This window comes from Trichosurus vulpecula, chromosome 2 (genome assembly GCF_011100635.1).
Source record: "Trichosurus vulpecula isolate mTriVul1 chromosome 2, mTriVul1.pri, whole genome shotgun sequence".
NCBI classification, from domain to species: domain Eukaryota; kingdom Metazoa; phylum Chordata; class Mammalia; order Diprotodontia; family Phalangeridae; genus Trichosurus; species Trichosurus vulpecula.
The window spans coordinates 116,589,888-116,614,589 of record NC_050574.1 but is presented as its reverse complement, the minus strand read 5'-3'; the positions used below and the strand labels follow the sequence as shown (position 1 = coordinate 116,614,589).

At 42.2% G+C, this 24,702-nt stretch overlaps 1 protein-coding gene across 1 annotated transcript in view; it reads right to left on the bottom strand.

Moving 5' to 3' along the window:
• TENM4 (teneurin transmembrane protein 4) overlaps nt 1-24,702 on the bottom strand; it is a 514,686-nt gene that overhangs the window by 345,478 nt on the left and 144,506 nt on the right. Inside the window, 1 exon segment of the mRNA XM_036743921.1 lies at nt 4,236-4,406. Coding sequence (XP_036599816.1) covers nt 4,236-4,406 — 171 coding nt within the window.

Below are 24,702 nucleotides of genomic sequence, written 5' to 3'. Positions count from 1 at the left end.
ACTACCCAGGGACGGCTACAGTCACTTTCAAAACCCCAGTCTGAAATGCATTTCCATGTTATTCCCATAAAAGAGACTATGTCCATGTACAACAGTGGGTAGGGGTCTGGGTATGTCATGTACGTACATGGTAGGGGGAGGGGAACAGACACCCACGGAGCTGGACCGGCAGAAGATCTGGGTTAGAGTACCGATCTGCTCCTGGTTGGCAGTGTGACCCTGGCCTGATTACTCCCCACTTCTGAGTGTCGATTACTCCGTCTAAAGACGGGAACAATACCGTTTGTTCTCCATATCCTCCACAGGGCTGTCCTGAGGAATGTATTTTATGAGCTGTAACTTTGGAGATTATCATCATTACTGTATACATATTCATATATACACGTGTGTATATATACACATATACAGAGGCATGTTTGAAAGTCACCTAACCTTTCTGGGTCTCAGTTTTTTCTGTCAAATGGGGATAATGTTTGCCCTACTTACTTCACAGATTTACTGTGAGAAAAGCCCTTCATCAACCTTGAAGCACTATAGAAATGTAAGATGCTAATATTGTTAAAATATGTATGCACAGAATTGGACCCAATAGCTTCCGGATTCTTTCCAATTTTGTAATTCTGTGATTCGACCAATCAGGAGGCAGTGTTGTATTTAGTATCTATTCATCCCCAGGGACTGTGCTGAAGATACAATTTAAAAAGGAAAGAGTGCCTGCCCTCAAGGAGATTACATTCTATCAGGGTAAACAACAGGCACATACGCAAGTGTTTAGATGCACTTACAACATAAAAAACATAAACTGTTCTCAACAACAATATATAAATCATAAATAACTACATGACTCTAAGGAGGGAGGATTTTGAATACATATAAATTTTTCCCCCTGAAAAAAAATTCAGCATCTGCATTCATTATCTGGGGGAGGGAGGCAGCTCTGAATTTTATTGGACTCAAGTGGATTTCCCTAATTGCCCTTGGAACGTCCAACACTCTTAAACGGTATTAATGGCTCTTTTTTCAAGACCCTTACAGTTAATAATAATTTAATAACCCATGTTTACATGGTGTGTTAAGCGAGGTCCATAAAGCAATTTTGCCATAACAATCCTGTGGTGAACAAAGGATCCTGGAATCTCAGGTCCAAAGCTGGGAGAGACCCAGCTGACCATTGACTTGCTAGCCAAGACTTGCCTAAGGTCATACAGATAATAAGTGTCAGAAGAGAAGAAACGAGAACTCGGGTCCTCTAACTCCAGAATAAGGGCTCTTTACTCTGTACCCACTATGACTGCTGGAGAGCTAGGTGGGTCTTCGAAGAGAACATGTTGGGCCTTCAGGAACACCTAAATTCAAATCTAACTTCTTACTAGCTGTGTGGCCCTGGGCGAGTCACTTTACCTATGTCTCAGTTCCCCCATCTGTAAAATGGGGGTAATAATCACCCATCTCCCAGGGCTGTTGTGGGGATCAGGGAAATAGTAATTATAAATGGCTTAGCGCGCTGCCTGGAATACAGTAAGCACTGTATAAATGTTACCTATGATTATGATTATGGTCAATAATATTAATAATAGTACCCACCTCTCAGGGTTGTTGTGAGGATCGATGAGATAATAATTGTAAAGGGCTTAGTATGGTGCCTGGCCAATAGTAAGCAATATGTAAATGTTAGCTATGATTTTAAATAATAATAAGAGTACCTACCTCCCATGGTTATTCTGAGGATTAAAGGAGATAACATCTGTAAAGTGCTTTGCAAATCTCCAAGCACTATATAGATGCTAGCCATCAGTACAGAAGTAGTGGTACAGAAATCACTCATCTACGTACAGAAGACAACTCAGTTACTTGCCTAGGGTTGCACGATAAGTAAGCAGCTTATGCCGGGCCTCCAACCCAAGCCTCCTCACTCTAAGGTCACTGCTCTCCCCACTAGGCCCAGCTGTTTGTCTCCCAACTGCAAAGTCTTCAGAGTTGGCACTGACTTTCTATGTGAGCAGAGGGCTTTCTTTTTCTGATACCCTTTGAAATGAATTGGAAAAGCAGCATTATGGGAGAACCTAAAGCCCCCAAAGGTACAGGAGCCATGGGATTTAGAACACTCACAGAATTAAAGGACAAACCGGTGCAGTCCCTGACTTGACCAGAGACCCCATATATGTTACAAACCAATTAAGAACCTCAGAGAGAGAAAGCTCAGTCCCTGGTTTTATTGAGTGGAGTAAATCACAGTTGATTCTGACCAGATTTTAGCAGGATTTCTAAACAGGATTTCTATTTGCATTAGTAATGATAGCTAATCCCTTTAAGCAAAAGTACTCCAATTAAAGTAACCCAGTAAGCTGGTACATTTTTTCTCATTTTATCTGTACCTCCTACTCCTTAAGAAAAAAACAAAGTGAAACCCACAACCCACAAACTATAATTTCATTAGAGGGGGAGATCGTAGATAGCTTAGTCTCCTCTACTTCTGTTAAAAGATTGAGCGATAGCGATCACAGGAGGAAAAAATAAACTTTGCTCAATGAGGCCCTTGACCAAGTTCTTGAGGGTTAATACTTTAAACCCACTGCCTTTCCTGGATCCACAAATAGTTCAAGGGCCTGAGACATCAGGTGGGGCCTGCTGTCATCGACTCCAAATGAGGCTCCTTCCTACCTAACAGACAATCAGAAGCTACCACAGTCAAAAAATATCATAACCAAGTGGTCGCCACACTTTGTTGGGGCAATCCTTAGATGAGAGACCGTCAGTGGGTTTGAAGCAATGGAATCAGATCCTTTAATGTTGAGGCTGTTAACCTGGAATCCAGGAAATATGGAGAGATCTCAGTGGGAATGTGAACTTGTACGGGAAAAAAATCACATCTCTATGATCCCTAACCTCTAGCATTTCTTTCGATTATTTAAAAACATCATTCTAAGATAGGATCCATAGGATTCATCAGATTGCCATAAGGGTCCACGGCACAAATAAAAGCTAAGGACCCCTGCTCTAATGGGTCTGGGTGGGCATCGTTTTCCAGTTCAGAATATAGCACAGTACCTGGTACATAGTAGGAACTTAGTTAATGTTTGATTGAATAATAATTCAATTAAAATATATTAACCACATAAAGATAGTATCTGAGACAAGCCTACTATGAAAAACTTTTGATAGGATAGTTGACTAAACATATTATCACTCCATTATTAACTGTTACTAACTATGGCTGACAGGGTCATCTTAAATGATTTGAGAGCCAGTCCTTACAAATCAGAGCTTTGAGCGGCTATACATGGGGAGCTATTGAATTATTAGCACCTCAGAGAACCGGAAGGGTGTTTGACCTTCTCTTTCTGCTCTGGCTCCTGTGGGATATCTGTTGTTTTAAGTTAACTTTGGTACAATGAGAGATCAAAAGACAAATTGGCATCGGAGGCTATGAACAAACATATGGGCACCCAGCATGCACGCCCATAGACTGACGGTGTGAAAAGAAACCAGGTAAATGATCAGGATGGAGCAAGGACAATGTTGCCTTGGCATTCCCTGAGGGGAAAGGAAAGAAAAAGACAAGTAGACACATTTGGAGCCTGGCATGAGCATGATGGCAGCTGAGATGAGTGAGACTCCAGAAGTGAAGCAGGCTGTGGCACTCAAAGATTGATCTATGTCCACCTGTCCCAAAGTAATAACCAGATGAGTCTGGTACCTGGGACTCCTCCACTTACTTCTCCATGTCTCTGGTCTTGTGGAAAAGTATCTGGTGCTTTCAGCGTACCAAGAAGGCCTGAGGTAGGCCATTCCAGTCTTAGGGGATTTTCTGCTCTAAAATGTCAAAGTCAGATATCCAGCACCAGCTTCTCACCCTGGGAATCCCTCCATCCCATTCAGTTTCTTGTCTGGTTTCCTTCAAAATGCCAAGGTGGCAACCACAAGAGTTTTCAAGGTTTTATAGCAAAGCACCAAGTCGCTTCTCTCTGGAGTTTGATGGGATATGGCTCTGTACCATGATTGCCAATCTCCACCATCCATCCCACCCAAATTATCTCACATAGCGACATGAAATCAGAATGAAGAGACACAGGTGAAGTTGTAGTGGTGGGAAGCCAGCACTGAGCATGGAAGAATGGAGAAGCGCCAAGAGCATGGAGCCACGTCGGGGAACATGGCAGGCGTGTGCGTGAATGTCTCTTCAGTTCACAGGCAGACAAAGAGGACTGACAACACGGACAACACACCAACCCTACCTTCTCCGGCTTCTTTGCCTTTCCTTTCAGGTAACTCTAACCCTGTGCCCCCTGAGGGATACAGGGAGACGTCTGTTGGCACAGGCCAACTGCTGGCTGTGTCCTCCGTCATCTCATACATCTGCCCTTCCAGCGGCTGCAGGTGCCAGTTTAGGCCAAACAGGTGCATGGCTGTGGTGAGCAATGAGAAAAGTCATCTTTTTCTGTGAGAAGTGGAAAGAGAATTTCCAAACCCAAAGGGATTAGGGGAAAGTACAGGAACTAGGGGAAAGCTGAAGCTTCAGGGACTTGTGGTCCACTGCTTTAAAACACACCTACTTCAAGAACCAGTCATTTCCACGGTGTGGTCTCTGTTTCCATTGATGCACATATCTCAACCCCTCTGTGACTTAGGAGAGGTGTTTCAAGAGTTGCTGTGCTTTGACAAATCCATTAGCCTGTGGCTACCCTGGGGATGGAGCCTCTCCCAACATAGCTAGCCTGGATCTCAGATGATAGACACGTAGTCCTTTGTTTGGTTTGGACTCAAAGATTTTCCATCTTGGAAGTGCCTACCCCGCTCCCCCCACTCCAAACTTATTACGCTTTACTCCCCAACATGGACTCTTGGATCCAGTGACCCTGGCCTCTTGGTTGTTCCATGAACAAGATACTCCATCTCTTGGCTCTGGGCACTCACTCTGGCTGTCCCTCATGCCTGGAATGCTTTTCCTTCTCACATCTGCCTACTGGCTCCCGTGAATCGCAACTAAAACCCCATCTTTTGCAGGAAGGCTTCTCTAGCATCCTTCAATTCTGGTGCTTTACCTCTGATAATTATCTCCTAATTATCCTGTACAGAGCTGGCTTTGTGGTATTTGTCATTGTATTTTTTGTCTCTCATCAGGCTGTAAGCTCCTTGAGGGAAGGGGTATCTTTTGCCTCTTTTTGTATCTCTTGTTCTCAGCATGTGCCAGACACAGCGTAGACGCTTAATAAATGTTTACTGACTGACTGATGGGAAGGACTAGTCAGGTAAATGAATTCAAGGTCAATTCCAAAGCACAATGAAGCACCAGAAGAGAATTTCAGAGATTTCGTTAGGGCTACTGATGGGGTACTTGTGCCTGGACCCCATCCCCACCATTAAAATGTCTAGCTCAGGGGTGGGGAATCTGCATCCTTGAGGCCACATGTGGACCTCTAGGTCTTCAAGTGTGATCTTTTGACTAAATCCATGTTCAGGCAAAGGGCCGCACTTGAGGACCTAGAGAGCCACATATGGCCTCGAGGCCACCTTCCCCACCCCCAGTTTAGCTCTTCAACTACCTGGCAAGCCCATGGCAATATAGTCTAAGATGGGGCATGGTTACTCAGAGCCCGGAGGCTCTGGTTACTCAGGAGGTCCTTTTCCAAATTAGTTTGTTTGAAGAATGGGACAAAAAGGCAAACGTTTGCTAGAGTTACTGGAATCCGGTCTTCTTATAGCTGTGTTTTGTTGCGGACATTTTAACAAAGTGTGCCAGTGTTTGGGAAGGGGACCATAGCGAAAGGACCAGGGTTTCAACCTTAGTTCTAACACCTCCTAGTTGCATGACCGTGGAAACTTCAAACCTCAGTCTGCTCATTCATAAAATTGGTAGGATGGACAGAATATTGGGCTTTTGAATCAGGAAGACCTCAGTTCAAATCCTGCCTGAGACATGGACTAGCTGGGTGACCCTGGGCAAGTCACTCTCCCTCTGCTTGCCTCAGTTTCCTCATCTGTAAAGTGGGGATAAGAATAGCACTTTCCTCCCATGGTTGTTTGTTAGGATCAAATGAAATAATAGGTGTCAAGTACTTCGCCCCCTTTACCAGCTATCTAAATGCCAGCTATTATTATTAAATTGGGGACACTAATCCTTGAACTAGCTGTCTCTGGTAAGGATGTCAAAGTACTATATAAACTGGAGATATTATCATTGTTTTGTTCTTCTCTCAGGAGGGGACTAGGTGGGCTGGGCAGTTAAGGGGTGGAGAGGGCAGATGAGATAAGTACGGAGGAGGGACCACAGGCACTATCCAGGAGAATTCTGGATTTCCTGCTAATCAGGTCAAGGACCCCTCCCCGGGATGCATGGAAGACAGAATGCGGATTGAATTTGCATGAGCCCAGGCCCGAACTCACTGTGGCTTGTGCAGCTCACGCAAGGCCGGCTGCCCTATGAAGCTTGTTCCAAGAAATGACGTGAGGGCAATTAGACCAAAGCAGGGAACAGCGCATGGAAAAAGTAAACATATGTCTGGGGAGAGCCTGGGCTGATGGGAAGAGGACTTGCTTCTGAGACTAGAACAGAGCAAAGAGCCCGGCTTCACGACATCCTTCCCCCCTTCCCTTCTCTGTCTTTGCTGACATAAACACTTCGTCTTCAACAAGTTCCCCAATTTCCTTTTAAGTTTCCTACAGTTGAAGGGGCTGCTGTTCTCGAGTTCTTCCTAAAGTCCCAACGATCGTCACTGGCACTCTATCAAATCCAAATTTCTAAATGAAATCGATGGCTGAAGTCCTATCACTGGGCACTCACTGGAGACAGGGAAGGCAAGCAAAATGGGACTGGGAAGAGAATAAGCATTTATTCTGTTATTATATATTCATTATTATATATTTATTCTAAGCCCACTATGTACCAGGCACCTTCCCAAAGCACTTGGATAAATACAAGGCAGTGGGGAGGGGGATCAGGCTTATTTTACTCAGTCCTAGAAGGCAGGAATAGGCCAAATGGGGAGGGGGGGTTGAGGGAGGATGGGACATAGGGAAGCAGGGAGGCAAGTACAGTTTCAGGTGGACTTTAGACTCAACATCCTAACAAGCAGATCTGTCCCCGGAGTGGCATGGGATGACCCTGGGAACTCTAGATTCCTAGAGGTCTTTTTTAAAAATTTAATATTTTTCCCCAAATACATGTAAAAGCAATTTTAAGATTCTTTTTTCAGATTTGGAGTTCCAAATTCTCTTACTCCCTTTCCTCTCCCCTCAGTATCCCTGGAGGTCTTAAAGCAAAAGCTTTTTTTTTTAAGTCTCAGGGATACTGTAGACAGAATTCATGATTTGGAGAGAAGTTGGGTCAGTTCTAGCTCTGAGTTCTATAATTCTCTGATTCTGTTGACCTTCTAGCTATACCTAGGGCCAAACTGTCATGCTCTGACCAAGCCCAAGTCAGCCCCAGCTTTCAGAGAGCAATCAAGTATAACTTTTCCCATTTTTAAAAATGGCAGCCCCCAGCAAAAGAAACGACCATGGGCTTTGTAGCGATAACAACAGTTACCATTTTTATATTGCTTTAAAATTTTAAAATTATCCAACATAAAGGTATATTTCCCTTGAGTTTTACTAATAACCCTATGAAATAGGTACTGCCAGCATTTTTAGTCCCATTTTACAGAAGAGGAAACTGAGACCCACGGTCACAAAGCTAGTAAGCGACAGAGGGGAGACTTGAACCTATATCTTCCTACATGTAAGTCCAGCAGTCTACCTATTACCACCCACCTATGGGGGCAAGTCATTTCAAATCTCCAGGCATCTCTTTCCTTTGTCTTCTGAAACAAGAATAATCATATTTGGACCCATTTACTTCACTTGGATGTTGTGAATAAAGTGCTTTATCAACCATGAGGCCCAAATTAGGTAAAAAACACAAAGTGTTTTATAAACATAAAATGCTAAATATCATTATTTTTTCTTTCTGATCCAAAGGTCAAATATATTCATACTTGGGAGTAACCATCCCCAGGTGACCCATTTTCATTTTTTCAAATGAGTAAATTACATTGGTGGTAAATTGAAGTTGCATTGGTGGTGAAATAGACATGCTTTTCTATTGGCTTGGGATGGTCTTAACTGAGGTATGTAAATAGAGGCAGTAAAGCATAGGTTTAAAAAAAAGAGCCCAAGCTTTAGTCTCTAAAGACCTGGGTTCACATCCTGACCTTATTATATTATTTATTGTACTCGGCAAGTCACTTGACCTCTCTGGGTCTCAGTTCCCTTATGTGTAAAATGAGGAAGGTTAGACAAGATGAATGGTAAGGTCTCTTCTAGCTTTAAATCTATGACTTTATGATTGGTCTAAATCTTTGCCATTTATCTATCAGGGCAACCTTGGGCAAGTCAGATAATTAATCCCTCTGGGTGCCAGTGGACTAGATGACCTCAAAAGTCCCTTTCAATTCTAAATCTGTGATCTATGATCCTATGACAGATATTTCTAAGGATGAATTAACTCAGCTCTCCTTTTACTATCTCACCATTGTGATCTCTACATTGGCAACTCCACCAGTAATTGGACAATTGTCTGGAACTCGACACCTCAGATGAATATAGCTAAATTAGCACTTTCTTCCCCTTTAGAATCAATTATCTTACCTAATTGTACAAAGAGTATTGTCTTGCTAATAAGTAATTAGAATTAAGTAATCTAAGAGTGAGTACCTTCAGGAAGAGAAACTCTGCTTACTCTGAAAGTTCTCCCTAATCTAGAAATAAAGGAAGAAAGGAAGGAAGGGAAAAAAAAAAAGAAGAAAGAAGAGAAGAAAAAAGGAAGAAAGAAGGCAGGAAGGAAAGAAAAAAGGAAGAAGGTAGGAAAGAAGGAAAAAAGGAGGGAGGGAAGGAAGGGAGAAGGAGGGAGAAAAAGAAAGGAAGAGAGAAAGAAATAAAAACACATCCTCACAAGAAATAAGGAACAAACAAGAAAACGTAAAGAGGTCTCATGATTTGAAATCATAGACTCATAGAACGTTAGTGCTAGAAAGAAATTTAGAAAACAGTGTTAGAGCTGAAAAGTGATCTTGTAACTCAGAATGTTTTAACATGGACAATTAGAGCTGGAGCCTTAGAATACACAATGTTCGAATAAACACAGAATAATAGAGCTGGAAGAGACCTTAGAACAAAATATGTAAGAACCCAGACTATACAGAATGTTGGAATGGGACTTAGAGACCATCTATTTCTACCTTCTTATTATATAAAAAAGGAATTTGAGTTTAGCTAAGTGAAGAGACTTATAGCCACAGAGTAGTGTTTCTTTCTTTCCTTCCTTCCTTTCCTTTTATTTCTATCTTTCTCCTCTCCTTTCTCCCTTTCTTTTTCCTTTTTCTTTCCATCCATCCATGTATCCATCCATCCATCCACACATAGATGCATGTAAAATTGCTTACCAGCAGTAAGCTCAGTTTATTTAAGCAAATTAATAGTTGAAGGCACCCTTCCAAAAATATTTCTTTAGGTAGGATTTTGACCATATAACCTCGAATTCCCTTCCCTATCCCTATTCATGATGAGTTCAGTGGATCCCTGAAAACACCGACTATCTCCAACTTCTACAGAAGTGGCTTAGCAACCAACAACCTTCTTCCTAAAAGTGAGCTGGGCAACTACAATAATATAAACTATAGAAACTTCTTGGTCATGTGACCTGCAAGAATTTTCAGAGGTTAATTCATAGAGGCTTTATCTTTTGGAGTCTGTCTTGTGTTTTGGAATTTCTCTTCATGCGGCACATAATTGATTTTTTTTTTGGGTGGAGTTAGATGATTGAAGAGGCAGAGAAAGCAACTTGTCTGCCATCTTGGAGGTCATACTTGAAGTCCCTCTCTCACCAGCCTTCAGCACAAGCCACAATGACAGGTTTGTGCAAGGCCTAGCCCTAGGATAGAGACACAACTCGGTTGAGCACACTGGGCCCTCTCCCACAGCCCACAAGAAATGGTAGATATTGACTCTTCTCATTCATGGAAGGGAAAGGAGATGGGATGGAGCAAAGTGAAATCATGCTGCCTTTTGACTGAGGCTTGACCCTGGTGGAGAGACTTCTACTGCTTCAGTGACTCTGTCCAAATACCCTTTGCCATTCCTCACCCCACAAGAAGTCACAGATGCCAATTCTGTAGAACCAACTGAAAAAAGGTGAGAGTGGAGAGAGAGCAGAACTGGGAGAGCTACCTGTGTGGCTGCCTGAAGGAAAAGTGTCTGAAGAACAGCCAAGATCAGTGTCTTTCTCCCCTTCCTACTCCTTCCTTATAAGAAACTCAGGGTAGGGATCCAGATGAATGAATTTTAGACTCCCCAATGTGAGGATGAGGTGACCTTGCCGTGCAGCTAGGGGTGGGTTGAGGTCATTACATACATACATACATACATCTAGAATATGATGTGACATGAAGGAAAGTTACTCCTGCAAAATTCTCAGAAAAAGTAGAAAAAACCCTCTAAAATGGTTCAAAATAGAAATAAAAATCCACAAAAGAAGAAAATGGGCACAAATAAGGGTCAGAAATGAGAGTTCTTGATGAAGAATTAAAAAACAATAAAAACATTAGAAAAAAATTAGCCCATGATGGAGAAGGAAAGGAAGGAAGGACAAAAGGAGCAAGGATCTCCATAAAGAAATGAGAGATGAACAGGTCTGGAACAAGAAAATACTAAAGAAGAAGAAAATTTGGCAGAAGGGAAATAAAAGGAAATTCTGCTAAAAGAATACATAGATTGTACACAAACTAAAAAGATTGACCTTAAAGAAAGCATGTGCAGAGATAACATAAGGATTATAGGTCTCCCAGAAAAACAAACTCAAAAACACAAATGACATAATTTAAGAAATAATATAAGAAAGTCTTCCAAAATTTTAGAATACAGTCAACAAAGGTCTGCTCGAGAGGATACATAGATCACCAGCAAGGAGGAAAAAAACACTTTAAATGCAGAGAAACGTAGTAGCTAAATTGAATGACCTCAAAGACAAGAAGTCAGAAAATATGACAGAAAGGAAATATGAATAACACAATGATAATTTTATAGTCAAATGAACTGGCAGAAAAGAGAATGATATATTCTAAAAAAAGCAAGAGCACTCAAATTACAGCCTTGAATATGATGCTGTTAGAATACAAGCTCTAGAAGTTCCTATCAACCTGAAATGGTTTCAAATATAGGCCTAGTTACACTTCATGCTTTGCTGTTTAAAGATCAGCTTAATTAGGTTAAGAGAGGTTCATCACCAGAGAGTAGGCTATCAGGAAATGAATATTTTGGACTATAGCAACATTAAACCATTCAAAATTATATACTCTGTGAACACGAGTTATCGATGGAAAAAGATTAATCAAAATTAATATTCAAAAACTGGAGGCATTTAAGGTATTTCTGAAAGAAAAAACCCACAAAAATGAGCAAAGTATTTGACTTTCTAACACTCAAAACAGGAACATAAGCAAGTATCAAAGAAAGAATAAGTGATAAAATCAGCTCTTATGTTTAGAGGTCATTTTTTTCCAGAGTACTGTTCACCTGTCTATGAGGTAAAATAACAAAGAGGTATCATCTAGGGATGAGAGAGAGGGAGGGAGGGAGGGAGAGAGGGACAGGGGGAGAGAGAGAGAGAGAGCGAGAGAGAGAGCGAGAGAGAGAGAGAGAGAGAGAGAGAGAGAGAGAGAGAGAGAGAGAGACTGAAATAGTACTTAAAGAAGAGCAGAACACCATGGACTCCACCCCTAAAACTTTGACAGGTGAATTGAATTTGGTATAGAATGAGATTGCAGAGTCAGAAGTTACAGAATTGAGAAGAGGGAAATGGGGAATAAAGGGGAACAGCTAATACACCATGACAATGTCCTTTAGGGAACAATGGAAGGATGATGTTACTCACAGAATAAATGGCTGAGCCCAGTCTCAAACTCAGGTTTTATGACTCAAAAGTTGCATGTTCTTTCTATCACACCATGGAATTACATGGCTTTCAGCTGAACTGAGACCTGAAACTCAGGCCTTCTGACTCGAAAGTTGTGTTCTTTCTATCATACCATGGAATTCTCTCAACTGAACTCCATGGTACCTAGATGGTGCAGTGGATAGAGTGCTGGTCCTGGAGTCTAGTAGACTCGTCTTCCTGAGTTCAAATCTGGCCTCAGACACTAGCTGTGTGACCCTGGGTAAGTCACTTAACCCTGCTTGCCTCGGTTTCCTCATCTGTAAAAATAAGCCTGACAAAGAGATGACAAATCATTCCAGTATCTTTCCCAAGAAAGACCCCAAATGGCAGCAGGAAGAGTCAGATGTAACTGAAACGCCTGAATAACGACGACAATGGCTGAATTGAAGAGGGGGTTTGTATGCCACCAACCATAAAAGGATACTGTCTCCAAATGATTTCTTACAAAGGGCAAATTTTTACCTGGAGATACAGTCTTTTCCCTAACTTTGGCCTGCCCATCTTGCTTCCTGTTTTTTTTTTCTTAGCATCCAAGAACCCTTCCTTCAGGGAGGTGGATTCTCCGGCAGGCCGAGACTCCCCACCTCCTTTCCCAGGCTTGCTGACCCCTCATCTCCTTAATGATCCACAGCCCCACCCCCCACCCTGTCCCAGAACATGCTCGATCTCTAATCCCACCCCCATATCCATCTCGGTCATGTAAGTTACAAATCTATATTGTATGTACAGTCATTTCTGCAAAATCCCCTTTAAATGCTTTGAAAGCATTATGGACAAGTAATTTGGTACTGTTTTCTTCTGTGAAACTAATGCATAATTCAATGAAAGGGTGAAAAGATGCTAGGGAGAGTTCTGAACAAGACTCTGGAAGGGTCTACCACGGACACAATCACCTGCTTTGAAATGTTAATGGTTCCTAAAAGCAAAGTGAAGTCGCAAAAGAAGTTTGGACTCCTGATGTTCTTAGTATCGGTCAATCTGATCCCACGGCTGACATTTTCCTTGGCTTTTTTCTGCCCAGCAAGACATGAGATGGAGCTCTGAAAGTGCACCCTCCAGCTTGACATTTTTTGGAGGAAAAAAATAAAAACAACCTTCAATATACGTTCAGATACTGCAGGCTCTCTCCACATCCAAAGAGCAGAAGACAATTAACAGAGTCATTAAGAAGCAGCCTCTTACTGCTCCAGAGGCAAACAGTAGTTTCAACTGTATACAACTCACACTAGAACAGAGTTGATGAAACCAGTCCTGAGAGTCGCTAACTGAGAGAATGAACAAATCAAGGCAGTCATTAGGTACGGTCCTTGATAGTAGGCATCTTTCTACCATGAGTAACTGTGGATACTGATGGCATCCACTTTAAAAAGCCACCTGGAAGGTGTAGATGTTAAAACAGCATTTACAAAACAGTTTTCTCAAGACAACCCTGCTTGGTGCAGAAGGCAGATATATTACTCCCATTTCAGAGACAAGAAAACTGAGTCTCAGAAAGGGGAGGTGACTTGCCCAAAGTCACAGGACTGGTGAGCACCAAGGGTGATTTTAAACTGAAACCTCTTGACTTCAAGGACCACGCTCTCTCTACCTCAACTTGCTGCCTCTTAAGATCACATGAAAACTCACGCAGAGACACTTCTGAGATGGTATGTTGTATCTACTACTTCAACAGCACATTTTTGGTTGGTACATGCTCCCTCCACTAACACAAGCCCTATCGGCCAGTCTGAGTTGCTACTGTTGACAAGCACCTCCAAATCAAGCCGGATGGGTCCTCAGATAACAGATGCAGAGTCCTTGGCAAAATCCACACCTGAAGGCATTTCAGGCTCCGTGGGACCTCTTAGAGGTTTCCTGTCAGAGCCTTCAAGGGCCTATGGCCCTCTTCTGGACACAGGGAGGTATCTTTCAGCGAACTCAAGGTGTCATCAATTAACACAGCATGTTTTATTGCTGCAAGCAACCCCCTTCATCTATTTCCATTCCCTTGAGGATGTGGAACCCAAGGCTCAGACACCATAAGTGGTCTGCTTAAAATCAGGCACGTATGGTAGCTGCAGGGCCAGATGGGAAAGCCCCGGTCCCCCAACTCCCAGGCTGATACCCTTCTGCAGAGGGCTGGATCGAACCCACAGGAAGAAGATCTACAGCCACAGATGTCTCCTCAACCTAAGGAACTTCTCAACGTTAAGGAAGGAAAAGCTCAAGAAGTAACATGATGCGGCAGAATGAGAAGAGGATTTTAGAGCCAGAGGACCTGGGTTTCGATTCTTTATTGGAGACACACTGCCAATGCTGTCTTAAATGACTCATTTAATGACTCAGGAGTTCAGCTCTCTCCTCTGTTAAATGATGAGGCCGGAATGGTAGAAGATCACTAGGATCCTTTCCCTCCTCTAAATCCTGAGATCCTGGTCACAAGGAGAATGAACTGTTTCAGGAAGTCTTCAAGCGGAGCCTACATGCCCGCCTATAGAGGATATAGATAGAGTAGAGAGGGGTTCTCTAGGAAACTCTGGGTTGAAAAAGAGAAATGCTGAAGTCCCTTTCATCCCAAAAGGGTGACTCAGTGGATAGAGTGCCAGGCCTTACGTCAGGAAGACTTGAATCTAAATTCAGCCGTGTGACCCTGGGCAAGCCGCTTAAATTCTGCTTACCTCAGTTTCCCCTTCTGTCAAATGGGGATGCTAACAACACTTACCTCCCAGGGTTGCTGTGAAGCTCAAATGAGATAATGATTGCAAAGCACTCAGCGCAGCGCCTGGCACTTACTTGGTGCCCTAGGTTGTTGTTGTTTAGCTATTTCAGTCATGTCTGACTCTCCGTGACCCCATTCGGGGTTTTACTGGCAAAGAAATTGGAGTGGTTTTTGCCATTTCCTTCTCCAGCTCATTTGACAGATGAGGAAACTGAGGCAAACAGGGTTAAGTGACTTGCCCAGGGTCACACAGCTAATAAGTGTCTAAGGCTGGACTTAAACTCAGAGGGATGAGTCTTCCTGACTCCAGGCCCAGTACTCTATCCTCCGTGCCACCTAGCTGCTCCAGGTGCTATACAGATGCTGGTTATCATCATCACCATCACCACCACCATCATCATCCTCATCTGAGACCCTCTTTCCTCTGTGTTGTAATGCTTTCTTTAGCTCTCTGGGGTTCTTTTCTCTGCGATCTCTATGGGGAAAAAATCAACGGTGATCAAGTTTTTAATGTGATCTGGCCCTTGGGTTAACATCTTGACCTTGCTTGACTTGCTTTAATTCAGCACTGAGAACAGGGCCTGGAACGTTGTGGCAGCTCAATAAATATTTATTGATGACAGAAACAAACTTGGGCACCGAATCCAATGCCTAAGGGTGAAATTTTAGGTGATTAATGACAGCTCCAGTTCTGGGAAGGCTTTGTAATTACAATGCACTTTACGAAACCCACCCATGGGGATTCTGTGACCCTTAGAGCTTAGGGGCCGTAGGGATAAACTTCTGCATTTAACTGAGGAGGAAACTGAGAGGCAAAGTGATTTTCATGGAGAAGAGAAGACTTCAACCCAGGTCTTCTGACTTAAACCCAAGAGCTCTTTCTTTTAAACCCACATGGCGTCTCTCATGCCTGGTATTCTTTCATTTTATTAAGACCTCCAAAAGGTGGGTTGTGCAGCTTCCATCATCCCCCATTTCACAGAGGAGGAAACTGACTTGCCCAAGGCTGTCTAGAACCAGGTTCTGCACTTAGGTCCTTGGTGTTCTAAAGGCCCTGAATATGACAGCTGCCTCTTAAATTGAATGCAGAATTTTTAAAGAGCTGGATTACTTAACCAGGTTAAATGAGACAAAGCAGTCAACATTTTTGAGCCTCAGATTGTATGTTTACAACACTAGAATTTTCCTATATGGCCTGTCTGATCCTATCAGTAAGGCACAGGATCAAAGAGCTAGAATGGCCATCAGTGGTCATCATGTACAAACACGAATGTACTCAGTGAGTGTGTTCGACTAGAGGGCAGCAGGCTCCTCACAAGCCCACCCCATCCTCAGGCAGTCACTCTTTATTCTGGGCAACTCTTAGGGGGCAATTCTTCGTAGTACTGAGTAAAATCCCTACCGGGGTCAAGCAAAATAAGTCTAATCCTCTCCTTCTAACAGCCCTTAAGACATTTGGAGAGAATGATTATATCTCATCATACATTCTTTCCTTTCCCAGGCTGAACATTTCCAGTTCCTGCAACTACAGGGTGTGGTTTTAAGACCTCCTTATACCTTGGTTAACCCTCCACTGTATGTCCTGGTTTGTCAATGTCCCTTCTAAAATGTGGCATCTGGGGAATGGAAGACATCAGGACAGTAATATCACAGAGCCAGAGTCTGGATGGGGGCTTAACAGACTACCCTGTCCAACCTCTTCACTTTACAAATGAGAGAATTAAGGCTCAGACCAGTGATGTCACTTGGGCAAAGGTATTAAGTGGAACAGTGGGATTCGAACACTTTCCAAATCCAGGCCCTCTTCTGTGGCACCACAATTTGAGGAGGATAGGGGGCAGTGACGCTTTCACGTGTCTCCCCTTAGACATTCTCGTTCTTCATCATTAGGCTAACATTTTGTGTTTGACAAAGTGAAGTCATACCCATCCTGAGGATCATCTATCAGTTTTCTCTTTGAGAGGTGAATGGATTTTTGGAGTTGGCTCTAAAAGTTGAAGAGACACAGTGCAATTTTGTCTTAAAAGCAGAAAGAATCTTAAAGATGAACAAAGGATCAACCCAGACAGTATAATTCACAAGGTCAAAAAAAGGGGGGGGGTCTGGGAATGGCTCCTGGGACAAGCTGATTGACTGAGGGAGTTCAAGGAGAGAATAAGATGATTGTGATAGATCATGGGGCGGAGAGAAGGAGACATGCTTAGTAAGGCAGAAGAGACCTCCAGAAACCACAGAAGTCAGCAGAAGGGGTGAAAAACACATTGTTCAACTCCTTTCTATTAGCTTGTTGACTTGGCCAAGCCGAGGAGGTAATGATTACCAAACCAATCAATTACGATGCTTGAAATTAAGTTGAAAATTGGAAAGCTCTTATTGAAAGCACAACTGTTCTGGGCTATTCTGAAGGGAGAGTCTGTTAAACTGCATTCTTTTTCAGGCATGAAGGAATAAGGATTTTGAGATGCAGGGGTGAGAAAAAGTACATTCCGGGAATTGGGGCGGGCCCGTGCACATGCAGGGGAAGCAGAAAATGGAATGTCCTGTTTGGAAAGCTGTTTTGTTGGAAATGGATGGAATGCAGACTGCATAAAGGGGAATAGCATGAGATAAGGCTGAGAAAGTAGGCTGGAGGCAGACTGTGGACTGTATTAAACAATTATGAAGAGTTTATGTATTATGTTAGAGGCAATAGGGAACCATCAGTGGCTTTTGGATCCAGTGTTGACACTGGTGTTTTAAGACTGTTGGGGAGAGTAGACTTGAGAGAAGCAAGAATGGAATTAAGGAAAGGAATTAGGAGGCTAGCACGATAATTCAGGAACCAGGCGATAAAGGCACGAACTCATCACTGGCTGGGTGCTTAGAAACAAGGGAACAGGTAGATCCAAGAGATCAGAGGATGTAGAATCACAAATTTAGTGCTGGAAGGAAACAAAGAAGGCCATCTATCCCAATGTCCTAATTTTATAGAGGAGAGGACCAAGTCTTAGAGAGATTAAGTGACTTATCCAAAGTCACACAGGCAATAAGAACAGTCAGGATTTGAACCCAGGTCTTCTGGTATATTGTCCTGTGATACTGCGGGGGAGTACTTCCATCTCTGTTTCATAATAAGCTCAGAGAATCATAGAATTTTAGGACAAATATTAATAAATATGAGAGCTAGATCTCAAAAGGCAGAACATTAGGACGTAGAACATCAGAGTACAAGACAGAAAGTCAAAGCCTGAAGGAACATTAGAACATCAAATGTCCGGGGTTGCAGTCACATCTACCCCTCTCTGTCATGTCCACTTGGTGGAGTGAAATCCAGCCTGCCACTTTTCTGTTGGCCACTTGCTAAAAGGTTCCAAGAGCTACTGCCGGAAAGAGAATATCTTATAGAATCGCAGGACTTATAGCTGGAATGAAGCCCAGAGATCATCTACTCCAGCACTCCAATTAAATAAACGGGGAAAAAAGAGGCCCCAAATGGAAAAGGGCCCTGCCCAAGGTCACTGAGACAGTAAATACCAGCACTGAGGTTCAAACCCAAGGACTCAGACTTCAGTTCTAGCATGCTTTCTATTATGTCACCATACCTCTCCTAAAATTTTTCTTCTCTTCCTGCGGAAGAATTATGAAAAGACCAGCAGAAAATACAGAGCGGTGTTCCTGCAGACCCTTTGTACCACTGGTGAGTTCTTCCAGAAACCTCCATTTAGAAGAGAGGCCCAGGCCAGTGATCCCTGGTTCTTTGGACTTACCCACCATGCTTCACCGGCCACCCGCCTTTGCCCCTGTGTGCCCCTTCTCCTGATTGTGAGTTCTTCTGAGGACTTCCATTTTAGGAAAGGGCACTTCCTCCTCCTCCTCATCAGCCTTCACTTTTTCAGCTCCCCTTTAATGTGTTCTCTTCCCCCACTAGAATGTAAGTTCCTTGAAAGCAGGAAATCTTTTTTTTTTTTGGATTCCCAGCTCCTTGCCCAGGTCCTGGTACATAGTAGGCACCTAATAAATGCTTGTTGACTAGATCGGTGCGGAGAGCAATGGTGACGCTACTGAGAGGCCTAAAAGGTAGCTTGTGAGTCTGACATCCTAGGATTCTTTAAGTATTATTAAAATGCTACATGCTAGATAACGCATCATATGGGAGTATTAGAAACATATGGTCTTTGTTACTTAATTAGTAAACAAAAAAACATTATAAAAATAATAACCATTTATCTACTACGTACTGAGATCACTGGATAAAAACAACTTCCTACAAATGCTGAGCACTATAATTATACCTGGGGGTCACTGAAAGGTCTTTCAAACCATCTCCATAAGCACTTCAGCCTAACTTCATCTTGATATCTTACCATTAGCTTTCTTATCTCCTCCACTGAGATATTTTTCTATTTCTCTAGGCTTCTCCCATTACCTGATGGGATTTTTGCCATGTGTCCCAGGCCCCTACATCCTTTAAACTGAGATTTGTGCAAAAATTCTCTAAAAAAAACATGCTTGCTCATAAAAACTGCAAAGCAGCTTTAGGTCTAGGCCTATTTCTGACATTGTCGGTATGACTTTTGTCAAATGACTGTGCTTATTTAGGCCTTGGTTATCTAACTATAAAAAGGAGTGGAAGGGGGGAGGAGAAGAGTCAGTATTGGTGATGTCTAATGTCCCTTTGAAATCTGACATTCTGGGATAAAAAATTCTGTGTCCCAAGACCCCTTCAAGTTCTAGTATTATCTGTTCTCCTTTTCTGTGATTCTGAGTTCTGACACTCCAAGATTCTACAGATTCCATAAAACACCCTGACAACATCCTACCTAGGAACAGTCTGAGAGCATGTTAAATCAAATAAATGCATGATTCTTACTCCTATCTCTGGATAAACTTGACTGCAACGATCAGAGTAAATACCTTTCTGCACCAAAATTAAGCACTCATTTTTTTCCCTGAGAATTGTCGATGGCAGAGTTAATCATATTTTTGTAATATGTAATGTTGTCTAAAAAAAAAGTCAGTATGAACTTGCTGCTGACTTGTCAATATTTCAATAAATCAGGTGGAATCTTGCAAGACTGAAGGGAAGCACAGCAATAAACTGTCTTGGAATGGAAGGAAAGGCAAACATACTCTGTAACGCACAGAGAAGAAAAATACTTACCAATCCCTGGGGCATCTAAAACTGGGGAAAAAGTAAATTACAGGATATGGGCCCAGGGTTTTAATCTGTATCCAGCAGATCAATCTAGTATTTTATGTTAATATGATTAAATCTTCAGCCTTGATTCTATAGAGAGCAATCAGAGTTCTAAGACCACGTTCAGGGTCTCAGGCCTCTCCTCTGTAAAATTTGAGAGGGGGTAGGGAAGATCTTATACAAAATAATCTTTAAGCCTCTTCCAGCTCTGGAATTTTTGTGTTAAACAATCCCAGACTCTCTGAGATGGAAGAGAGCCTAGGAGTCTTCTAGTCCAAATCCTATCTGTATCAATCCTGTCTGTATCAAAAATCCATCTATATGATTCTGTGGTTTTCAAATCAATCAAGGCTCCTGAAGAAGAGAATCCTATATATATATTTTTATGCTTCAGAATTTACCCACATGGAAGCTTTCCACATAATCACCCAAATTTTTTTGTCATTTTCACCTGACCTTTCAGGGTGAAAGCACATTTTATCAAAAGGCAAGGCGGACCAACAGGCAGAGACCCTCAAAGATGGTCTACAAAAGGAAACACGGGAGGAAAACCCCCATAATTATGGTAAAGGGTACAGGACTGCTCTGGATAAGCAAGATCCTAAATCTCAGCTGCCTTAGTCCATGAGAGTTAGGTATTAAAGATAAGAGAAAAATCTTTCTGTTCTGGGCCCTGTCATGATTTTTATTCTAGTTCTGATTAGTAAAAACCCACAAAATGAGGGATTATAAAGAATTAAGGCTTAATTATCCATGTCAGGACTATGAAGGGAGTAGCAGAATGAATGGGGGGGGGCGGGGCTTGGGTTTCAATCTTAATTCTGCCACTTATTGACCATTCTAACATTCTGTATTCTGGAAGCAACAAGGTGGTGCAGTGTATAGAGCATCAGGCCTGGAGTCAGGAAGGCTAGCCTTGGTGAGTTCAAATCTGGCATCAGACATTTACTAGCTGCATGACCCTGGACAAGTCACTTAATGCTGTTTGCTTCAGTTTCCTTATCCGTAAAATGAGCTGGAGAGAGAAGTGGCAAACCACTCCAGTGTCTTTGCCAAGAAAACTCCAAATAGAGTCACGAAGAATCAGACACAAGTGAATCCCATCATTCTCTGGCATGTCAGTCACTTAGGTAAGTCATTGAAACACAATTTCTCACCTACAAATGAGGACATTGGACCATATGATGTCAGAAGCCCTTTGCAGATCTACATCTATGATTCTATAAACCTAGATTTGAATGTGGGCTCTGACACTGATTACCCATGTGGCCTTGGGCAGTTTACTAAAATCTCTCTGGGCTATAGCATCTACCTCTGTACAAGAAGCTATCTACCATACCTGATTATTTTGAGGAAAATCTTTTGTAACCTTGTAAAGTTATACAGAAATCAGAGTAATGGCTCTGGTCCACAGGATAGGAAGAGAATGATGATGACTTAATCTGAAGGTCACGCATACCTAGCAATAAACTGATCTTTTAAATTCTGTTCTAATACTTAAAACTTGCTGCTATTTCCTGAAATAGTGTTTGGAAATGGGAACAGAATGGTCAGTAAAGAATATCTTTGATTAAAAACTTGACCAAATAAATGATTTTATAAAAAGATTAAAATTCTACTTTGGACAGGCAAAACGTTGGAATAAAACTGATATCGGGACTCAGGGTGTACTTGGGACAATTTCAAGGTCCGAGTCATGAAGAACGATTGATACAGGGTCAGTAAGGTAGCTGAGTAGTGCAGAAGATAGAGTGTCAGCCCTGAAGTCAGGAAAACCTGAGTTCAAATTCAGCCTCAGACATCTGCTAGCTGTGTGATCCTGGACAAGTCACTTAACCCTGGTTGCCTCAGTTTCCTCATCTGTAAAATGAGCTAGAGAAGAAAATAGCAAACCACTCCCCTTTCTCTGCCAAGACAACCCGAATGGGGTCACAAAGAATCAGATACGACTGAACAACAACAACAAATAGGAAAAACGCTGAGACCTGGGTTCCAGGCCAGCTTTGTCCCTAAATAGTAATATACCTTTGGTCAAAGCATTCCTTAAGAAATGGTTATTGAATAAATGAACTTCCTTTCTTCTCTATGTTTTTGGTTTTTCCTCTGTCAAATACGGGCATAGCGATCTTAGAAATAATTTCCAGTTCTATTATTCTATGCTCTGTGATACAATATTCAATTTTCTATGGTTCCTTTTAGCTCTGGCATTTTAAATCCTAACATTCTATATTCTAACCCTCTATGTTCTGACACTATTCTGTGTTTCAAGGTCCTCCCCAGCTCTAACATTCTGTGCTCTAAGGTCCCTGTCATTCTGTGGGGTTTCAGGTACCTCTCTGATGGGACTAAGCATAGGGCTAAGTTTGGCCAAAAAAAAAAAACCAAACTTGCAGATGGAGGAAGTTTTGTAATCTATCATCCAGGCTGTTCCAGTCCATACATCTGTTAAATGAATGAATGCGAGCATGGATGAATAAGCAAGGAGACAGCATAGGGGAGAAAATTTGTTTCTTCTGAGCAGACTAAGGCAGGTTCTCATTTAGCCCTCAATTGTGCTGAACTGAAAAAAAAGGGGGCAGTTTCAAGGCAAATCACTACAGTCCTTTGAAATGTTAAAGGAAAGACCTCAACATAAAGGAAGTGGTTAAACTCTATGTTTGTTCAAGGCAAAGAGTCAGCACTTCCTATTCAATGCCTCCCTAATTACCCCAGGGATCAAAGGAATTGGAGTGATTGCCTGGCCTTTCAGACTGCTAATGGATGAGCCCTGCCCCACTGACAGGCAAACTCCATCCCGGTGTACAGAGCCTGGCCCTCACAGAGAGAAGGGGAAAGGGGGGCTAATCCTTAACCTTTTTTGTGTTATTTCTTTGGGAAGGAAGGTTGGGGGTTTCTTGGGGGGGGTGGAGAAGAGGGATAGTTGTCAACCCATTTTTAAAAATGACCTATTTTCTATGTAAAGGTATCCTAGCTTATCAAAAACAAGTCTCAATTTATTTACAGGGTACGATTTCTTCTTCAGTCAAAAACAGAAAGGGTTCTAGACTTCAAGGGAAATCACCAGGGTCTGAGTCTCAGCTCCACCACAAACTTGTTATGGAACCTTAGGTAAATTTCATTCCCTCTTTGTACCTTGATTTCCCATTTCTAATAGGAGAATAATAACACTTGCATTATCTCATAGGGTTGTTAGGAGGAATGGGATTTTGAAAACTTAAATTAACTCTCTCTCTCTCTCCCGTCCCGCCCCCATCTCTCTAGTTAACATTTCAGGGACCCTTTAAGAACCAACTTTCTATCTACTAAGAACACTTTCAGCTCTACAATTCTTTCATTAACTGTTTTGCTCTGAGTCTGAGTCTCCCCACCGGTAACTTCTTCCTTTCTTTGGGGATCTATGATTTCATCCATCTGGGTGGTCACTGCCTTATGGCAGAGATCACCTTAGTTAACTTAGTGAGTACTTTCCAAGTTTCTTTGCCCACCGAATTCACCACTGTACGGCCGAACTGGTAATAAGCTTCTCTTAACTTAGCTAGGATGGTCCTGAGACAGTAGACATGCAGTCCACCACCAGATACCTGGTGAAAGCTTTTCCAGCTAGGGAGGGCCTGCCCAGACCTTTAACTCCACTAGCTCAGCCTATGAGAGAGCTTCCGGGTATCCTGTCGGCCACCATGACTTTAGGAGAGGCTCATGATCTGTAAAGTGGGCATAATCCTGTGTACCTCACAAGGATGCAAGGAGGAAACGCTGGAGAAATAAGCAATTGGAAATGTGAGACATTACTCTGATTTTGCCTCTACCGATAAGAAAAGAGGAGAGAAAGTAGAAGGACTGGTTTTGCAGCCAGTGGGAATATTACCAAGAAGCCGCTTATTTCTGTGTTCCCGTCCCAAGCCACCAGTCAATTCCCTGTGATATGTATTGTGCAACCCTTTCTAAGTCAAACAGCATTTTCCCTTCTCCATTCCCTCGGTGACATGGTCCATACGAGGGAGGTATTATTTGATGTTCAAAGTCAATTATAAGATGGTCCCAGTGTACCTTCAAATGGAGTTTTAATTTGTGTATATATTATTGGTCTTGGCCTCTTCCCCCTGGGGTATTCACTTCAATTAGAGAAATGAGGACAAGCAGTCTTAAAGAGGGGCCTAGCACCTTGCCTGCTAACCACTGAGGCTCTAGGTCAACCAGCCGAGGACAGAATTAAGTGGCAAACTCCATTTGATTAGAACTCTCTAATTGTAGAAATAGCATAGATTGAAATATAGCCAAATCTTATACTGAAATGTTTACCCTATTCCTTGAATATTCATGCTGACAAAATTCCCCAAAGAAGGATAACTTGCAGTAATGTTTCTTTATAATAAAAAACAATTAAAATAATTTAAAAGTTATTTGTGAAATAAAATATCACGAATGCCCCCGATACATCCCCGCTTTTATCTAATATTGTAGTCCAATTGGACTCCATAATTTCCCAAATAATTCAAAAACAACAACTTATTAAGTCTGAAGTCTTCAGTCGCTCCCCAATGGCTTCTAGGAATAAATGCAAAATTGCCAGCCTGTCATTTTGAGCCCTCTACAATATGGCTCTTATGTGCCTTTCCAGTCTTATTTCAAATAACATTTTTCAACATTTTTAGGAAACCTGGCCAAGAATTCCTTCAGTGTCCCATCTCAATATCCCATTCATCTTTTAATACCCAACTCATATAATGCCTCCTCCATGAAGCCATCCTGGATACCCACAATTAGATCTAATTTCTCTCTCTAATTCCCATAGCACTTCCTTAGGCAGCTTTCTCATAGCTTTTATCACATACCACCTGGCATTTGGGATTTGTATATTAT